At 41.7% G+C, this 20,325-nt stretch overlaps 1 protein-coding gene and 1 pseudogene across 1 annotated transcript in view; one reads left to right on the top strand and one right to left on the bottom strand.

Annotated features, from left to right (window-relative positions):
• Nucleotides 1-20,325, top strand: part of JHY (junctional cadherin complex regulator) — an 81,827-nt gene that overhangs the window by 30,173 nt on the left and 31,329 nt on the right. The window contains 1 exon segment of the mRNA XM_070383201.1: nucleotides 18,543-18,656. Coding sequence (XP_070239302.1) covers nucleotides 18,543-18,656 — 114 coding nt within the window.
• LOC102275517 (AN1-type zinc finger protein 6 pseudogene) lies at nucleotides 17,457-18,363 on the bottom strand (annotated as a pseudogene).

Here is a 20,325-nt window from a genome sequence, read left to right as displayed (position 1 = left end):
TTTAGGGTACTCTGACCTGTTCTAACCTGTATTTTCTGAAGGAACAAGGGAAAGTGAACATTTGTGGTTTTTTCTTAACTGAGGAAACTCTGTCTATGGTCTTAAAAGATTATGTCATATCCTTGCCTTCGTAACTGAAAATAAAACAAAGGAGTGGACATGTATTTTTAGTTGATTATCAAAACACTTAGCTGACTTCAAACAGAATTTTCAACATTTTTACTCAGTTCTAGTTGTGAATGTACTTTTCCATGAAACTTATGTGACATTTTAAATTTTGCTTGGTCACTCATTTTAAAATACAAATAAATTCTGTGAAAGCTGTTTATGGTCAATAGTTTCTCCTAGACTAAGGCAATATTTTTCCTTTATTTTTAAATGCATTCTCAAAAGAGAAAAGGCAAATAGTGAGGCAAAAAAGAATTAGTTATATCTCCAATAATAAAACTGAGAAAAGGTTTATTATAAGCTCCTTAACTGATTTCTTAATTGCTAATTTTTCTTAATAGTTATACCTTAATTTACAAACAATATCAGGGTGTGTTGATTGTCACTGAGTCAATAGCATAATTTTCTTCCATTATGCCCAGGAGGAAACTTTAAAGCAGTTCAGCTTTGCCCAGTCTTTAAACTCTCGAATTATTCTGTGAAATGGCCATGGATCTTTTCCTCCACTTTCTCCAGATTCAAATGTCTAAAGGCTGATTGTTAATTGTATTCAAAACTGTTTCTGCACCGTTTTCCAACATACATTTCCTTCATTTTACTCCAATTCGTTAAAAAAAAAAGATGCAAACTAGTTTGACCTAATAATGATATACAATAATAGGTGTAACTTGTTTTTTGAATTATAGTCAGTAGCATAGAATGATGTGTTCAAGTCATTATTTATGTATGAAGTATGTGCAGGTCTTTCTGCCAGTACAGATTATATATTCCCTGATGGGCAGGAACTATGCTTTGTACTTTTTTTTTTTAAGACCTTTATTTTCTTTTTTTGGATGTAGATAATTTTTAAAGTCTTCACTGAATTTGTTACAGTACTGTTTTTGTTTTATGATTTGGTTTTTTGGCCACAAGGCATGTGGTTCTTAGCTCACCAAGCAGGGATCAAACCTGCACCCGCAGCATTGGAAGGTAAAGTCTTAACCACTGGACCAGCAGGGAAGTCCCTGTACTTATCTTTAAATCTTCTAGCCTAACATACTATCATGGCTCAGTACATATATGGGAAATAAAAAATGTCCATCTTCTGTCACCTCCAAACTTTATTCTCTTTACTGTGATTTGAAGTTTATGTGGGAGAAATGGTATTTCTAGGACAGTGGTTTGAAATCCTGGCTGGATTCAGTTGTGGGGGGTGGTGGAGAGAATGTGATCCTCACTACCCAGACCAGTTTACATATCTGAATGAGATCCTGAGCATCAGTATTTTTTAAAAAGACCCTCAGTGGTCCCACTCCAGTGTTCTTGCCTGGAGAATCTCAGGGACGGTGGAGCCTGATAGGCTGCCGTCCATGGGGTCGCACAGAGTCGGACACGACTGAAGCGACTTAGCAGCAGCAGCAGCAGCAGTAGTTCTAACATGAAGCCAGGCTTGAGAAGCATTGTTCCACACTAGAGCAGTGGTTCTCAACCTTGGCTCCACATTGCAATCACCTGGAAAAGGACAAGCATCTTGGTTCCTGAGCCTGCAGCAACTGAAATTCTAATTTCGCTTTTCTAATTTCACAATTCTAGTTCTAAATTCTAATGCTTCACTTTGGAAGCATTGTGGAGCTTCCAAAGCTTGCCAAGTGACCCTAGTATCTCAGCAAGACTGAGAGTCGATGACCTAGAGCAGTGATTCACAAATATCAGGTGTATCACAGTCATCCAGTTGTTGTTGAGTTGCTCAGTTGTGTCCAGCTCTTTGTGACCCCGTGGACTGCAGCACACCAGGCTTCCCCATCCTTCACTATTTCCCAGAGTTTGCTCAAACTCACGTCCACTGAGTTGTGTTGCCACCCAAACATCTCGTCCTCTGTTTCCCCTTGTCCTCTTCTTGTCCTTCCTTGCCTCCTCTAGAATCATCTAGAGAGCTTGTTCAAGCAGCTTGCGGGACTAACCCAGGGATTCCTGATCCATTAGAGGTAGGGTGGGGCCCAAGGTTTGAATTTTTCTACATAGTTGCAGAGTCCACCATTTCTGCTATCAGGCCCACACTTTAAGAACCACTGATCTTCTTTCCTGCAAACTTCAAGGTATTTATGAACCCCCTTAGGGCGTGTTTAAATATAGATTTTGATCCAGTAGGTCTAGAGTAAGACTCAAGAGTCTGCATTCCTATCAGACTCCCAGGTGATGCCAAGGGTGCTGGCCCCTGGATGACCCAGAAAGAACATAAAGGGCTTTCCAGAAACCTACAGTCATGACTGTGTGAGTCCTTGCTCACTGGCCCTTGATGTTTGCAACGGCTGAGGATGTGCGGTAAGAAGTTGGGGTGGCAGGTTTGGAGGCTGTTTTAGATCAAGCAGCATCTGTTTCGAAGGTTTTCATATTTGGAAATCTGTTTTTCCCTACTCATTTCTTTGAAAGAGATAATAAACGTCTTACAACTAGAAATATTGAAAGGATAAATGATCTCTGTTGTTTAGTGAATGAATAAATGTCAATTACCACTACACAGCCAAAAAAACTCATCATTTTGTTGCAAGTCTCTATGCCCAGTGAATCAGACAGGGTCTTAAGCAGTGTATTGTTATTTGGGAAGATTTGAAATTAAGTCTAAGAAGTTCACAACACAACATCCCAGTAAAAATGTCAACCCATTAAAAAAAAAAAGTTGAAAAGGTTAATTATTAAGTTCACATAAGAAACAGGCAAGAATAATAACACAAGCTCTGGAAATTAATGGCAAAAGCCATCACAATATTGTAAAGTAATTATACAATTAAAATAAAATTTTTTAAAAGAGTCGTGAAAGAATGTAGCCCCACTAGATAACAGAGTATACATAAACCCTCAATAATCAAATAATAAAGTTTTGTTTAATGCATTTACAGACACATAGAATAGAAAGTCTAGAATTAGGACCAAATTAGTGTGAGAATATATGATCTGACATAATTATTTGATAAAGGCAAGACCTCAAATCTGTGACGAAATGATGAGTTCTCCAAGAAGACAACTGGATAGACATTTGGGAAAAAATTAAGTTGTATACATACCCCATATCATATAACAAGATAAATCCCAAGTGGGTCAAATATTTAATTTTTAGAAATTAAACCATTGTATACACATGGCTGATTTATACTGTAGTACAGCAGAAACTAACACAACATTGTAAAGAAAGTATACTCTAAAAAAAAAAAATTAAACCATAAAATACTAGAGGGAAAACAAGAAAATTCTCATATAACTTTGAAATTATTCAAAATCCAGAATCTACAAAACATAGATAAATTTGACTACACTTCCCCCTTGAGCAACATGGGTTTGATCGCACAGGTCCACTTACTTGTGGTTTTTTAAAAATAAATAAATACTACAGTACTCCACAATGTTTAGTTGGTTGAATTCAGAGCTACAGAACTGAAGATATGGAGGGCTGACTATAAAGTTATACATGGATTTTCTGGAGGGTCAGTACCCCTAACCCTCACTTTGTACAAGGGTAAACTGTATATAAATATCAAAAGCTTCTGCAAGAAAGAAAAGCATAAGAAAATCAAGATACAAAGAACTAGAAAAATATGTCCAATTCATGTCACAAAGTAATAGCTCTAATATGTAAAGAGCTCCTAGAAGTCAATAAGAAAGAGACCAACAGACAGTATCTTTTGTGAATATAAAAATTTATAAAATATAGGAATATATAGTTCACAGAAAAATTAATACATGTGGCTATTAAACATATGAAAACATATCCAACTTTGGTCATTTAGGAGAAATGCAAATTAATACTATATTGGGATTCCATTTTTCATCTATAATTAAACCAATAAAATTCCCAATTTTTTATTAACCTCTGGACAAAAAAAGTACAGTCGAGCTGGTGAGAGAATAAATTGGACTAACTAGTATGGAGGACAAATTGCTAATATCCACTTAAAATACAAATACTACACACACTCCTGAGAAAGCAACGCATAATGGCCAAGAATACAGGCTTTCAAGCCACGTTGGTTAACACTGCCACCTGCTAGCTGTCTGACCTTGGGCAGGCTGTGCAGCCTCTCTATGCCTTAGTTTTCCTCATCTTTAAAATGGGGATAATAATAGCACCTTCTTTCCTCAAAGGATTATTAAAAAGATTAAGTAAATTAATATATGGAGAGTGCTTAACTTGATGCCTGGCTTATAGTAAATGCTCTATAAGTGTTAGTAATTATTATTTTTTAAATTTGACCCAACATCTTCCTCTCCCAGGACTGTATCCTTGTTATATGTGTTTTGAAATAACCCTGTATAAAATCATTCATTTCATCCTTACTTCTAATAGCAAAAGATTGGAAGGTACCCAGATGTCTATTATTTGGAAAATCTGTAATAAACTATGGTACGTCCATATACCAGAGCATCCTATAGCTTTAAAAAAAAAAAAAAAATGTTCCCCATGAACCGTTATGGACAACCTATCAAGATTTATTATTACTAAGACAGAAGTTAAAGTTGTAGAAAAGTGTATATAGTGCAAAAAAAGTGGGAAGGAATAAAAATATACATATTTTCTTGATATGTTTTTAAAATAGTGAGAAAGAATACATAGGTGGTTAATTGTAGAGGATGGGGCAGAAGTAGAGTGGGAGCATAATTCTTCACTTCATGCCTTTACATATGTCTTACTTTTGAACCATGCTTACGTGGTTGCAATATCTAGTGTTTTGTGGGAACCCTGGTAACTTTATACTCCCTGATTGCTCAGGGTCACCTAAATTGCACTTCTGCTTGAAAATAATGGCTCAGAGTAGAACCACTGATTTTTTTAATTTGATTTCTCCATGACCTTTTCACCATTTTTCATAGATCTGTTTATCTTACATTAAAAAGCACTGGAAAAATCACCTTTAGAATGCATTATGAGATCTCAGTCACATGATGTGCAAGACAAGGAATTGATATAAAAACCAACACACGCTAGAGGGCACCTAAGTATCACAGTCAGCCAATACTTCGCTAGTGAATATTCAGTGCTTGCTTTTATTCAAGACTTGTTTAGTAGCCAGAGGTATTTGTCTGAAACTCACTAGAATTAAGTCAATTTATGATCTACCATTAAAGGAAATTGTCTCTTGAAAAGTGAGCTACCTTTCTATCTTGATTCTAAAGTGTGACTTTGAAGACTGATGAAGGTGAAATTTATTATGGGCTCAGAAAACAGCAGGAAGTGCTTTATACATATTATTCTGTCTTTCCCTTATAATTTCTTCAAGAAATTACAGATACTTTGCAGTGTGCATATAGAAAGGTTATTCCATTACCTATGGCCTTCAAAACAATATAAGGTCCCTACATAGAATCCACTACCCATTCTGAGCACCAGCACATCTTTGAGGCTGTTGCTGAGGCAGCAGGTCACTCAACCAAACGTATCTTTATTGAGTACCAGCTGTATGCTAAGTACTCTCCTCAGTGCTAGTGCTATCACAGGAAATAAGAGATGTAGAGTCCAGTCTTCAGGAAACTTACATCCAATCACCTGATGAGAAACATCTAACAAAATAATTTTGGGTAGGATTCAATACCTCAAAGGATATTGAATCAACTTTCTTTAATAAAGGTATAACTGGGATGTTTAAAGAGGTGCTTAGGGAAACTTTCACTTTCTGAGAAGATATGGTTTGAGACGTGAATGGGTAAGAAAGAGAAGCCCTGGGTAAAGCCCTGGGCAAAGAGCTTTGGTTGGTCCCAGCCTTGGAAGGGGCTACACAATATAGTGGGAAAGGGGATGAAACCAAAACAGAACACTGGTTTGGGAGTCAGACTATCACAGGTTAGATGCTGGCTCTTCAATGTACTAGGTCGTACCATTAACTAGACATTTGAGCAAGTGACTCTTTAAACCTTAGCTTCTTCACCTGTCATAGGGGGTTCATTTCTGCCTTGGAGGGCTACTGGAAGAATGTATACAAAGCTCCTGACACATGGCAGACACTCAGTGAAGGGAAGCTGTTATTAAACGGGTCATTCCTTAAGTCATGAGAAAGGAAAGGAATCCACCCTGAAACCAGGTCCTTCTAAACGGCTTTTTTTTTTTCAGGCTACAGTGTCTGAAAATGAAAAGCATATGACTTCAGGTAGAGTAAGAACAAAATGTTGCCAAAAGGATCACATCTGTAGACCTTAGCTTCCTAGGTGGTACTAGTGGTAAAAAAAAAAACCCACCTGCCAACGCAGGAGATGCAGTGAGGTTTGATCCCTGGGTCAGGAAGGTCTCCTGGAGAAGGAAAAGGCAACCCACTCCAGTATTCCTGCCTGGAGAATCCCATGGTAAGAGGAGCCCGGCAAGCAACAGTCCACAGAAGCACACAGAGTCAGACACGACTGAATGGACTTAGCACGCACACAGACTCTAGAAGCCCATTCTATGATGTGACTCCCAAAAGACTGTCCACTAACCAGGCTGTCTCCTGAAGGTCCCCCCATCAATCAAACACTGCCCCGGGGATTACAGGACCCTATAGTCTTGTACTCATTGGCAATATTTCTTTAAGAAGTTGCATTTGGCCTCAGTTAATGTTTCAGATATTTACACTTGGTGACAAGGAACTTAGTGAATATTTGACACTTTGGTCTCGAAGTGCAACTTCATATCACAGCTCTTGAAAATCTAACTTCTCCACTGCAGTCACAAGTGTTCTTCTTGGATACAAATCTGATCATATCAACCAGCTGCTTAATGAGGGTCCCTGTTAATTTCAAGATAAGAGTCAAACCCTCAGAGTGGTACTCGAGGCCCTTTGTGAGCTGGCCCCTTCTGCCAGTTTAGCCTCATCCTTTGTCACTCCTCCCCTGCATCCTATGCCCCAGCCGTACTCTGGGAACTCACGACTCCCTGAACCCAGCATTTCCCCTGGCCCTCGGTCCAGGCTGATGAATTACCCTTCCCTGTCCTGTTTCCTTGGGAAAATCTCACCCTCCATTTTGAGATTCAGCCCAAACTCATCCTTGAACACCCACCATAAAACCCCTGACACCATGCGGCACTATTTAATGTTTGTGTCTGTATGTCTTTACATGACTCTGAGCTCCTGAAGGCAAGGACTGGCTCATCTCTGAATTCCTAGAGCATGGCATACAGTAAGCACTTTCTACATCTTTTATGAAGGAATGTAATTTTTAAATACTTGAGGGGAGGTGGTTCAGGTTTTTATCACTCTCAAGTGAAAAAAATTTTCACAACTGAGGAGTTCATGCTTCTGACTTAAATAATGGAATTTGGCACTGAAAGACCACATTTGAGCGCCATTATTATTACAGCCAGTTATTACCTTTGGTAAATTAAGTCTTGAATGTTTACCTTCTTCTACAGATCCAGTTATTTAGATGGCCAAATAAGATGTTATATGTGAATGCTCTGCATAATTATATAGGCTTATATAAATGTTACATTTATTACTGAATGTTTGTTCTGAATTTAGTCCCCTGTTGGATAAAATTAATATCTAATTGATATAATGATCTCCTTTTCTGTGGTTTTGAATATCATGGTTTAAGAAATCTTTGGTTGTCTATAAAATTAAACTTCTATTTAAATTATGATCATCTTTTTCTAATTATATTTGGTCAGAAACACAGAATGCTTTTTTATAGAATTCTTCCAGTTTGGTGGTGTTTTTGAGTCCTACGTCTCATACTGACAAAAAAAATATTCTTCTATAGAGTAGGTACTTTGTGTATGTTCATTGATAGATTTTTTTTTTAATTTGCCCTATGCAACCACAACAAGAGCACTTACATATAACAGCATAATTTAAATTGAACCTTATGGTTTTTCAATACAAGACGTTTCTTAAGGCATCTTTCTTGTATGCGCTAGTCAGCACTTATTTGTCTGATCTATAGAATGACACTTCATTAATTCAGCATTACTGAGGAGGGACCCATGAAGAGACAACTTTCCTCATAACTGAAGCATGCCCTTTCAAAAACCAGAACTTTAACAGAATGAATCATGTCTAAGGATAACTTTGAAAAAAACGTGTCTGGACTATTTGCAGGAATAGAGATGCAGACATAGAAAACAGACATGTGGACACCAAAGGGGCAGGAGGAGGGTGGGAAGAACTGAGAAAGCAGCGCTGACATATATACACTGCTGCTGCTGCTGAGTCGCTTCAGTCGTGTCCGACTCTGTGCAACCCCATAGACGGCAGCCCACCAGGCTCCTCTGTCCATGGGATTCTCCAGGCAAGAACACTGGAGTGGGTTGCCATTTCCTCCTCCAATGCATGAAAGTGAAAAGTGAAAGTGAAGTCGCTCAGTCGTGCCCGACTCTTAGCGACCCCATGGACTACCATGTGTAAATTGGCCAGCTCGTGGGGCGCTGGTACATAGCACAGGGGACTCATTGAAGTACTCTCTGATGACCTAGAGGAGTGGAATGGGGTGGGAGGTTCAAGAGAGAGGAGATATGTGTACACATATAGCTGATTCGCTTTGCAGTACAACAGAAATTGAAACAATAGTGTGAAGCAGTTGTCCTCTAATTAAAAAGAAATAATGTGATAATGTGAGAATAATGGAGAATGTGATAATTCTGTGCTCTCTTACCCAGGCCACAGTGCCCTGTTCTGCAGTAAAGTCGAGAGCCATGGTGATGGGCACCATCCTTTGCCTCTTTGCCAGATGCCATGTTTCTGTGGTCATTTTTGCCACTCTCAGAGTACATCCTCTTTAGGAGCTTCTGGCCAAGCAGGAAGCAGACATGTAAACAGGACCAAGTGATAACTACTGTCCTAGAGACACATGTGGCCCCAAAAGAACCCAGAAAAAAAATGCCCAGGTCTGTCTGGAGAAGTCAGAGGGGGCTTCATGGAAGAGGCAGTCATTGAACTGAGTCTTTAAGGAGAAGAAGGTAACACCGAGAAGGCAATGGCACCCCACTCCAGTACTCTTGCCTGGAAAATCCCAAGGACGGAGGAGCCTGGTAGGCTGCAGTCCATGCGGTCGCTAAGAGTCGGACATGACTGAGCAACTTCACTTTCACTTTTCACTTTCATGCATTGGAGAAGGAAATGGCAACCCACTCCAGTGTTCTTGCCTGGAGAATCCCAGGGACGGGGGAGCCTGGTGGGCTGCCGTCTATGGGGTCGCACAGAGTCGGACACGACTGAAGTGACTTAGCAGCAGCAGCAGCAGAAGGTAACAGGCGGAGGTGGGCAGCAAAGAGACCTCAGGCAAAGGGAGCACGTGGGGTGCTAAGAAGGTGCGAGAGGACACTGCTAAGTGGAGACCTGCGAGTATAGGAGGAACCACTATGGTGCTGGGCAGGAACTGGCAGTCCATCAAGTCAAGTGGTTAAAGCAGTAGGACAAATGACGTAAAATATCTCACTTTCACTCTGCTACTGATAAGTCACTTCAGTCGTGTCCGACTCTGTGCGACCCCATAGACGGCAGCCCACCAGGCTCCCCCGTCCCTGGGATTCTCCAGGCAAGGACACTGGGGTGGGTTGCCATTTCCTTCTCCAACTTTCACTCTAAGTATATAAATATACATTAACTCACGAATTTATTTTTTCCCCACTAAGGGGCCTAGTGCGTATTCTATGGACTGGAGTTTTGCGACATCTTTCTCACATCAGTTTGAAAGATCTATGGTTTCCACTTCCGATTTCTTGAAAGCAAAGTATTAATAAAAACTTAGCAAGTGCTGAGAAACAATCTAAGAACATAACCTTTTTAGATTTTTGTGACTGTGTCCCCTAGTCTCTTACACACACAGACACACACCTCACCTGGTTGTGATATTGGGTCATTCTAAATTATTCAACTCAGTCTTTGTGAAAACAGCTCTCTGTTCACACTCAGATTTCTCCAGATTATCTGATCTTTAAATCAAATTCATAATTTTAACAACATATACAATAGGAATAAACAAGTAAAAGACTCTTGGTAAACACGTAACTCAACTAGTGGAAACAGACATATCAAGGCATAATATGAGTGTTTGCCTATGGGCTTAAGTTAGGCTGTCTTAAGAAAGGACTGGAGAGTGTTACTTAATCAAGTGAGTTAGTGGAGGAGGAGGACTAGATTGTATTGTGGATGACTGGATTGTGAGGATGGAGGTCCATATTTAGGCTAGAGAAATGGGCATGGGCCTTTCACGTGGGCCCTTAGGTGCCATTTTAAAGGAAGAACTGTCAGAATATGGTCCCTGACCAGCAGCATCAGGACCATTAGAATTGCAAACTGGGAACTCAGAAATGCAAAGTCTCAGGCCCCAGCCCAGATCTCCCAAACTGGAAACACCAGGGTGAGGCCTTTACATCTGTGTTTTTGTTTTGGTTTAGGGGCTGTTTTGGCTGTGCCGTGAGGTACGTGGGATCTTAGTTCCCTGATCAGGGATCGAACCCGTACCCTGGCAGTGAAGGTACTGGGTTGTAACCACTGGACCACCAGGGAATTCCCTACATCTGTGTTTGGTTTTTTTTTTTAAAGGTTTATTTATTTGGCTGCATCAGGTCTTTGTTATGGCAGGCCAGCTTAGATGCTCTGTGTCATGTGGGGTCTTAGGTCCCTGACAAGGGATCGAACCCAAGTCCTCTGCTTTGCAAGGAAGATTCTTAACCACTGCACCACTAGGGAAGTCCCTACATCTGTGTTTTAACAAGCCCTCCAAGTGATTCTGACATGTGCTCAAGTTTAAGAACTATCGTGCTGAAGAGTTAGGCCTTTCCTTTATGTGACATGGAATCACCAAAGGGTTTTAGTCACAGAGCAATCTGAATCCTGTGACGGTCCAGAGGTCACACTTACATATCCTTAGCTGTGTTATAGGGAGTTCAGGTTGCTAATCAACCCTCGCTTACGTTTCATGCCACATTCCTAAAAATCTCTTTCACATTCTTGAAAATGGTTGTTGGCGTCATTCATTTGCATACAATTATTAAGAGATTCTTACGTGCCAGGCTTTATCCAAAGTGCTTGGATATATCAGTGAACAAAACTGACAAAAATAAGGGCCAACTTCCTATTAGGAGGAGGCAGACAATAGACAAAATAGATAATCAGCGTATTAGCAGGTGATGTAAGTGGTGAGGAGAGACAGGAAGCAGAGCAGGGACAGGGAATGCTGGGGGTGGGGGTCACCATTGTAGACAGGTCACGGAGGCAGGAGAGCAGAGCTTTCTTGGGAGAGGAAACAGCAAATGCAAAGCGCTGAAGAGAGGAAGGGCTAACGGGCCTGGAGCCAAGCCAGCAAGGGAAAGGACAGACAGGGGATCCTAGCTTCTACCTTGTATCGCTGACAGCCGCCACCTGGCTTTAATCGAAAACCACAAATCTAGGCAGAGAAACAATAGATTAGATGTGTTCTGATGTAAATGGAGCAACCAGTGAGCAATGTAGATGAATCTTCTCACTCAGTAACGTTTACTGAGCACGTATGTGCCAGGCACATCCAGCGTCACCACATAGCTCATGGGAGTAGTGCCCCTGCAACCCTACAGCCCGGCACAGAGTCCCTCCTTTTCCTGCCCTCGTGGGACTTAACATCTAGAGGCAAGGCAAACATAACGACCAGGGTGAAACTTGTCACACACAGAAAAGGACAGAACACTAAGACGGTGGTACATCTGTTATAACCTCCTAGGGGTATCAGGGAAGGCTTCCTGGAGGAAGTTATATTTTGGCCAAGAGTAGACCAGTGAATGGGATTGGTCAGAGTAGGTAAAGTGAAGAGTTTCCAGGCCAAGAATGGCGTGTGCATGGACCCAGAGCATGTGGCCCAACAACAGACCTGAAAACATACAGTCTAACGAGAGCAGGAGGAACTAAAGAGGCAGAAAACAAAGAGGAAGTAAAGAGCCTCTGATGAGCGTGAAAGAGGAGAATGAAAACGTTAGCTTAAAATGCAACATTCAAAAAACAAAGATCATGGTTCCATCACTTCATGGCAAATAGAAGGGGGAAAAGTGGAAGCAGTGACAAATTTTATTTTCTTGGGCTCCAAAATCACTGCAGATGGTGACTGCAGCCATGAAATTAAAAGATGATTGCTCCTTGGAAAGAAAGCTATGACAAACATAGACCGCATATAAATAAGCAGGGATATCACTTTGCTGACAAAAGTCTGCTATGGTTTTTCCAGTAGTCATGTATGGATATGAGAGTTGGACCACAAAGAAGGCTGAAGAATTGATGCTTTTGAACTGTGGTGCTGGAGAAGACTCCTGAGTGTCCCCTGGACAGCAAGGAGATCAAACCAGTCAATCCTAAAGGAAATCAATCCTTAATATTCATTGGAAGGACTGATCCTGAAACTGAAGCTCCAATATTCCGGCCACCTGATGCAAAGACCTGACTCACTGGAAAAGATCCTGATGCTTGGAAAGTTTGAGGGCAGGAGGAGAAGGGGATGACAGAGGATGAGATGGTTGGATGGCATCACCAACTTGATGGACATGAGTTTGAGCAAACTCTGGGAGATAGTGAAGGACAGGGAAGCCTGGTGTGCTGCAGTCCAGTGGGTCACAGAGTCGGACACGACTTAGTGACTAAACAACAACAATGAGAGCAGGGAGGAGAGGCTGAGTATAGAGGATGTGGGAGCTTATAAACCTTTTAAAGGTTAAGGGCAAAGGAAGTGCACTGAAGGCTCTTTAAGTAGGTGACTGGCATAATTCATGTAGGGTTGTAAGAAGCTCAAGAGTCTTATACAGAAATTTAATGTAAAAATAATATATTCGGAGATCTCAGTGTCATCAGTTTCTGAGTAGATGCATGCTAAATACATTATGAAGTGATCTATAGCAGCAGTCCCCAACCTTTTTGGCACCAGGGATTGGTTTCGTGGAAGACAGTTTTTCCAGAGACCGAGGGTGGTGGATGATTTCAGGATGATTCAAGCATTACATTTATTGTGCACTTTATGTCTATTATTATTACATCAGCTCCACCACAGATCCCGGAGGTTGGGGACTCCCTGTTCTATAGGATAGAGAAAGTGGCCAGCGGCAGAGCCAAAACATTTCAGGTGTTTTGTCTCTAAATAGCTGAATAATTATTACAAACGCCCAGATAACTCAAACTTCAAACAACTGTACTAAATACCCTTGTCGGAGCCCAACAGCCTGACGTCCCTGCCCTTCTGCCAGCCACAGAAGATATGTAATACAGGCAGCAGCAGTGCTGACCTTAGCAGGTCCAAACCGACACAGAGCAGTACGGATTAGAAACAGGACAAGTTAACACTGCACATCACTCATCAGCCAAGTTCACAAACAGACGCACGCTCAGTCCACTGATTACGCTCCTAAGGGAGGGATTCAATAACAGATGTGCTGGAATGATGCTAAGCAAACAGCAACTTTGGAAAAATAGGACCCTCTGGCCGATTTTAATCTGGATATATGCTTGTCATATATCATAAATACCATCAAGGAATGAGAATAACAGGGAACCTAATAAATTCACACGAGACTCCCCCACAATAACTAAACACAAGGTTATTAACAGAATATAACGGAAAGGGGAAAAAAGGACGCAAACCTTCAGTGACTGCAGGACCTCACAGTGATACTGTATTTAAACATGTTTCAGTGAATGTCTCTGTGGGTACACGCGGATCCACATAGGGCTCTCGGTAAAGCATCAACTTGTTTTGTGGTGCCGATTCCCTAAGAACCTGATGAGTTTCTTTGAGACAGAAGTAGCCAGCCCAATCTAGCTCAGCTGTACTCAATCTGAGTTGCTCTCCTACATACAAACCCTCACTTCAAAGCCAGGAACATAATGTACAATTTTTTAATGGCTCTAGACCCAGGCACTCAGGCGCTCTGCTCTGCGCCTTACCTCAGTGTAAACACCTAATCAAGATTGCCCGAGCTTCAACAATAGCAGCCAAATGCAATTCGAGAACCACAGGCCTTTGAAGTCCTCCCAGCAAAGGCCGGTTTTCTAGTCCGGGATAATGACATGGCATGATTGCTGTCTTTGTTGTATCTTTTCAGTAGAGAAGCAATTATAGGTCCCAATTTAACAGAATAGACATTACACAGCTTATGATGCTCAAAATGCAATTTCATTTGATCATTTTCTCGATTTGATTGGTATTAATAGAATGGCTCACCAAGGGGAAAAAAAAAGAAATAGCTAGCAGAGGTTGTGTCCCATTCCACTTTCAAAGAGATAATGTAGAAGTATGCTTTATCCACCCGGAGACTCACTGGGGGGATTCACACACCGAGTTCTACCAAAACAGCCTGTGGATGGAAATACTGTACATCTTACATTCTCTGGGGAAGGCAGTGTAGGACAATGCCTGTATATTTTTTCATCTATAAACTTTTTATCAGAGCTCCATTAAGGGACCCCATGGTTGTTTACCAAATAATATCACCAGTGAAAAACCAAATTAACGAAGTCCCCTTTACAAAAGCTAGGGCATCAAATCTCCTCGTGGCAGATCTAGGAATAAACCCAGCTTCTCCCAGGCTCCAGCTTGTCCAAGACATTGCGTGTTTGAGATTGAAAACAGGATTATTTCCTCGCCTGCTTAGGCAGCCTATTTTAGATTCCACCCCGCCCCCCCGCCCTGTCCCGACTGTCATTTCTCCTCCCTGACAGAGTTGATCTCTCTTTCAAATGAGTTGTGTTTCTGTTTCACATCACTGGCAGTAAGGGATTGAAGCCTTGGAGAAAACAATGACAAAAGTTGCAAAATCTTAATACTTTTATTGTCATCCCGGGTTTCTGGAAACAGTGAAGGGCTGAGAGATTGAAACACGAGAAAGCGGCTCCTGACCTTGAGCTCTATTATAGCATTTTAACTCCAAACTTCCCATCTTAGCACAAGTTCAACTGTTGCATGGTATCCTGAAGTTTTCCACTTGCACAGTAGGTAATTACTCAAAACCAATTGATTACTTCCATTTGTAATAAAAAAACAAAAACTCCATGATCCAACAGTACATTGTGTTCCTGTGTTAGCAGTGAGAATTCAAACATGAAAAAGGTTTTACTTTCATTTTTTTCCCTTTTTACAGATCAACCTTTTAAACATTGAAACTTTCACACGATTTGAGTTGGGCAGTTGTGATCAGGAGGCATTCAGATAGAGGGCTGCACCCCAAACAAACAAAAAACAAATTGTCTTTCTTGTGCCAGAGAAGCTACCCTGAATAAGGAGTGAGGTTATCATCACTGTCAAACGCTTTGTTGTTCATTCGCTCGGTCATGTCTGACTCTCTGCGACCCCACGGACTGCAGCACACCAGGCTCCCCTGTCCTTCATCTCCCAGTACTTACTCAAACTCATGTCCATTGAGTCAGTGATGCCTGCTTACTAGTTAATATTTAACAAGTATTTTTGCCTTTCTGCACTGAATACTAGTCTGCTTGTGTAAGTATGAAGTAAAAGTCAGCCACACAGGGAGAATTTAAATGCAACCATGCAGATCCTAAACCCCAATGCACTTTCTGAAAGACAGATTGAGTTATTCTGTGTTATTTCAAAGGGCAGAGGGATAGAAATTACAAACATATCACTGCTCTTATAAAGAACAGCCTAATAGAATCTGGGCTTCCCTGGTGGCTCTGACAGTAAAGAATCTGCCTGCAATTTGGGAGACCCGGGTTCGACCCCTGGATTGAGACAATCCCCTGGAGAAGGAAATGGCTTTCCACTCCAGTATTCTTACCTGGGGAATTCCATGGACAGGGGAGCCTGGCGGGCTACAGTCCATGGGGTGGCAAAGGGCCAGACACGACTGAGTGACTAACACTTTCATTCATAGCAGTTAGGTTTCTTGAAGATGGAAAAGATTGTTCATCATTAATGAAACAGAGATTCAGAGATCTCACATTTTATTACTCCAGCGGGTGGTTGGAAGGACTGGATCTCCCACAGCAAGGGACTATTCACAAGCCACCTTACTCTGCCTTCCTCTCTCCATCTATACAAATACTGACAAGCAGATTCTCCCGCCTGTCGAAGGGGCATGTGATTAGGCAGTGAGGGGAGGAAGGTCGACCAGGGATGCATGGAAACACCAGAGGGTGTGCTGGGTTATCTTCAGAATCTCTGCCACCTTTAAGATTGTGGAACTTTAAGTCTGTTCTCTGAAATGCTACCCAGTGGCTAGAATTCCATATAGTGCAAAGACAACCTAATTTCTCGACTTAAAACAGGTAGCTAGGGGCTTTCCCTGGTGGCTCAGTGGTAAGGAATCTGCCTGCAATTCAAGAGCCACAGGAGACCTGGGTTCAATCCCTGGGTCGGGAAGATCCCCTGGAAGAAGGCATGGCAACCCACTCCAGTGTTTTGTTTTGTTTTTTCCTTTTTATGGTTTTCCTTTTTATTTAATCAAAGACAGTGGATAAATATAAATACAGCTAATTACTTCAGATCATTCTTTATAGTGTATACACACAGGCCAAGGAACATAATCTTAAAAGAAACCTTCAGTCAGCAATGAAATTTGTACAGCTTTCCCTTCCCTCGCTCAAAAAAATTTAAAAACACACAGACTTAGAATTGCATCCCTGGTGGCTCAGATGGTAAAGTGTCTGCCTGCAATGCGGGAGACCTGGGTTCAATCCCTGGGTCGGGAAGATCCCCTGGAGAAGGAAATGGCAATCCACTCCAGTATTCCTGCCTGGAAAATTCCATGGATGGAGGAGCCTGGTAGGTTACAGTCCATGGGATCTCAAAGAGTCAGACACAACTGAGCAACTTCACTAAAATTGTATCATCACACGCTCTCCTGTGACAAATGATCCAGACATAAATACTAGGTACAAAGAAACTATATGCTAACATATGTATAACCTTTGTCAGTGAAAATCAGAAGCAGCCATAATGATTAATATATATTCAGTTACTGATAACTAGCTGTGCCCTAAAGGGCATTATCAAGACAGAAATTGTGCTGCAGAGAAAAGCTATACACAATGAGAAAATAAACTGCAAGATTAAAGCATGCATGTTTAATACTGGGGAAAATCACAGCCCTCCAAAATTTCTCCACATTTCTTATAAAAGTCCTCTGCACTCAACTAAAATTAAAATGATCTTAAAAGGATAATATTCGCAGAGTTTACTTAAGTCGTTTCAGCCACAGAAACTGCACTGGAAACAAATGTTCAGAGTAATTTTCAAAACAAAAACAAAAATCTATTCTTTGATGACATTCATGATTAAAGGTCTATGCAAGATACATTGTTCTACGTTCCCAAGGACTAGGGGAAAAAAACCTCGTCAGTTTTTAGTTTGCAGATAATCAAAGGATTTTGTATCCCAGCAGTTCAAATCTTCTGGATCTTTTCACCAACAAGTACTGGATTTTCTTTTCTGATTTTCTCAGCAGCCATCAGTCTTTAATTGTAAGAGCAGTTGTGTACATCTGAGTAATGGTGTACACTGCAGTAAACATTTCCACCTGGCATTCAAACCAAGTCCCACTTTCTTCCTGCACATGAAACAGAGATTCTTTTTCTGTTTTGGTTTTTCAAGAGACTTGGTTTTCTCTTCAGACGGCTGCTATGCTGTTTCTGATACTGCAGTTTGCAGGTCATCTGTTTCCAGTATTGCTTTGTCCATATTTGTACTGTCCACTTGGGGAAGACACTACAGATTCTGATAAAAGTGACTGATGTGATACAGGGCTTGGCTACATGGACGAAGATGTAGAGTCTAGCGCTGACTGAGCTTCTGGGACACTGCCATCTGTGCTCTGGGCTGGTAAAGACTCAGACAGACTAGAGACAGAAGGTACAGGGGGGCTTATTCTACCATCACTATTCTGAACTACTATTTGAAGATGTTCTTTATTGCGCACTGAACACATGCCATTCGTACTAGGGTTTCCATAAAATCTGCAGCCAGCAGAACAAAGCACAGGCACTTGGCTGTGATTAGTTTCTTAAGCCACGTTCCCCTGTTGCCCACCTGGTGACGGCTCGCTCTGCCTGACACGCTGCCCGCTGCCGCTGATAGCCACCTCTGAATGGGGACAGGTGAGGCCGCCGAACCCTGCTCACTCCAGGCCCACTGCCACTGGCCCCTCGCTACTCCAGTGTTCTTGCCTGGAGAATTCCATGGACAGAGGAGCCTAGTGGGCTACAGTCCATAGGGTGGCAGAAGAGTAGGACATGACTTAGCGACTAAACAACACAACAAAATTTGACTTCAAAACACCAATTCTCACATCATCCCTACAAGAGAAAACATTGTTTATTCCTATTTTCCTTGGGAATAATCCGGGTACCTAAGCTACCTGAGATGAATGATTGAAATGAACCATAGGTAAAACGTAACACTGCAGGACCTCTTTCGAGAGTACAGACTAAAATGAATCCAGTTAACACGCTGTCTGTGTTTTACCCCTGCAGATCTCCTACCCCGTCAGAGTAACTGACAAGACGTCTATTCAGAATGCCAGAGAGACTGGAAATGTCGCTATAGACCCTGAAGACAAATGGCATCAAAGAGCCCAACAGCTAAAGGTCACTTGCTAGATTGAATTTTAAGTGTGTTTCAAGAGTTACTGCTGGATCTAAGTGATGGTCTGTGGCTGACATCTTATCACTTAAGGGTTTATTCTTATGCCTGAGAATAGTTACCTACCTTCTGATGGGTAAGACGACTTCTGCCCAGATGGGCCATTACTTGCTCAGACAGCCAACCCTACCCACTTTCCCAAAGTTCTCCTTCCTAGAGGAAAATCATTACATCACTCTGCAGATATTCAGAGGAATGGCCTGGAAACAATACGGCAGGTCCAAAACACTGTCCGATCCTATACTGTTCCCAAGTCTGTTTCCTGGGGACTTCCCTGGCGGTCTAGTGATTAAGATTCCATGCTTCCATTGCAGGGGGCCTGGGTTTGATCCCTGGTCAGGAAATAAGGTCCCACATGCCACACAGCATGGCAAGATTAAAAAAAAAAAAAAAAAAACAGGTCTATTTCCTTTTGGAGTTATCAGTCACATAGTATCCCTATGTGATGGCGGGGGGAGGGGCACAGTCCTTAAAAATGGATGGGAAACCCCAGAGCCTCAATAAACCTTCACTGGCATAACATGACAGCCTATTACCTAGTAATTTAGCATGATGACATCCCTTTGAGGGCCATGGGTTTACTACTTTGAAATCACAATGTTGTTTCAGGGAAGATTTTCACAAAACTGTCCTCACTGACTGTTTTTCTAGAAGAATCAAGAAAAGGTCTAGCAGCTGATTTCTTCTTGAACCAGTATATAGCGTTATGTGTAGTAGTGATTCTTGGACCTCCCTGGTAGCTCAGACAGTAAAGAAGCCACCTACAATGCAGAAGACCCCAGTTCGATCCCTGGGTTGGGAAGATCTCCTGGAGAAGGGAATGGCAACCCACTCTAGTATTCTTGCCCGGGAAACCTGATGGACAGAGGAGTCTGGCAGGCTACAGTCCATTGGGTGGGAAAGAGTCAGACACGACTAAGCAACAAACGTTTTCAGAAGGAGAAGCCCTTTGAAATCACCCAGCCTACAGAGCCTGTTGACATCATTAGTTAGAATCATGTTCAAAGGAAAAGCAATAATAAGAATAAAGCGCATTCCTGGGACTTCCCTGGTGATACAGTGGTTAAGACTCTGTGCTTTCAATGTAGGGGGCATGGGTTCAATCCCTGGTCAGGGAACTACGATCCCACGTGTTAGGTAATGCAGGGGTGGAGGGGTGGGGGGGTGGAGGGGTGGGGGGGTGGGAGGCGGGAAGAAGAAGAAAGCTCATTCCAGTTTCAGAAACATTAGAGAAGAGGGACAGCTCAAATCATCTTTTTTTTTTTTTTTTCCCCACCACAGTGGCCTCCAGGCTACTTTCAGAGTTGCAGAAAAAGAAATGAACTACAAGGGCCATCCCAGCTGCAAAATGCTATGAATCTAAGATCCTTTATCTCTAGTTAACTTAAATTACTATGGAAAACACACTTGAAGCATGTAAGATTCTCACAACCTCTAGTTTTCACACTTGTCACTATGAAAAATTGGAGGCATCTCAGCCAATGATAAAAGAATCAAGGTAAAATTGGGGTGCTTGATGCATGGCATGACCCTAGGCAGAGACAACAAAAAACTTTGTAAGAAAAAAATCAGAAGAAAGCTGTTTCATCTCTGAGTGCCCTAGACTTACTTGGT

The sequence above is a fragment of the Bos mutus genome, chromosome 15 (genome assembly GCF_027580195.1).
Source record: "Bos mutus isolate GX-2022 chromosome 15, NWIPB_WYAK_1.1, whole genome shotgun sequence".
NCBI lineage: Eukaryota > Metazoa > Chordata > Mammalia > Artiodactyla > Bovidae > Bos > Bos mutus.
Note: the sequence above shows the minus strand (reverse complement) of the source record. Positions and strands in the feature narration are given on the sequence as shown.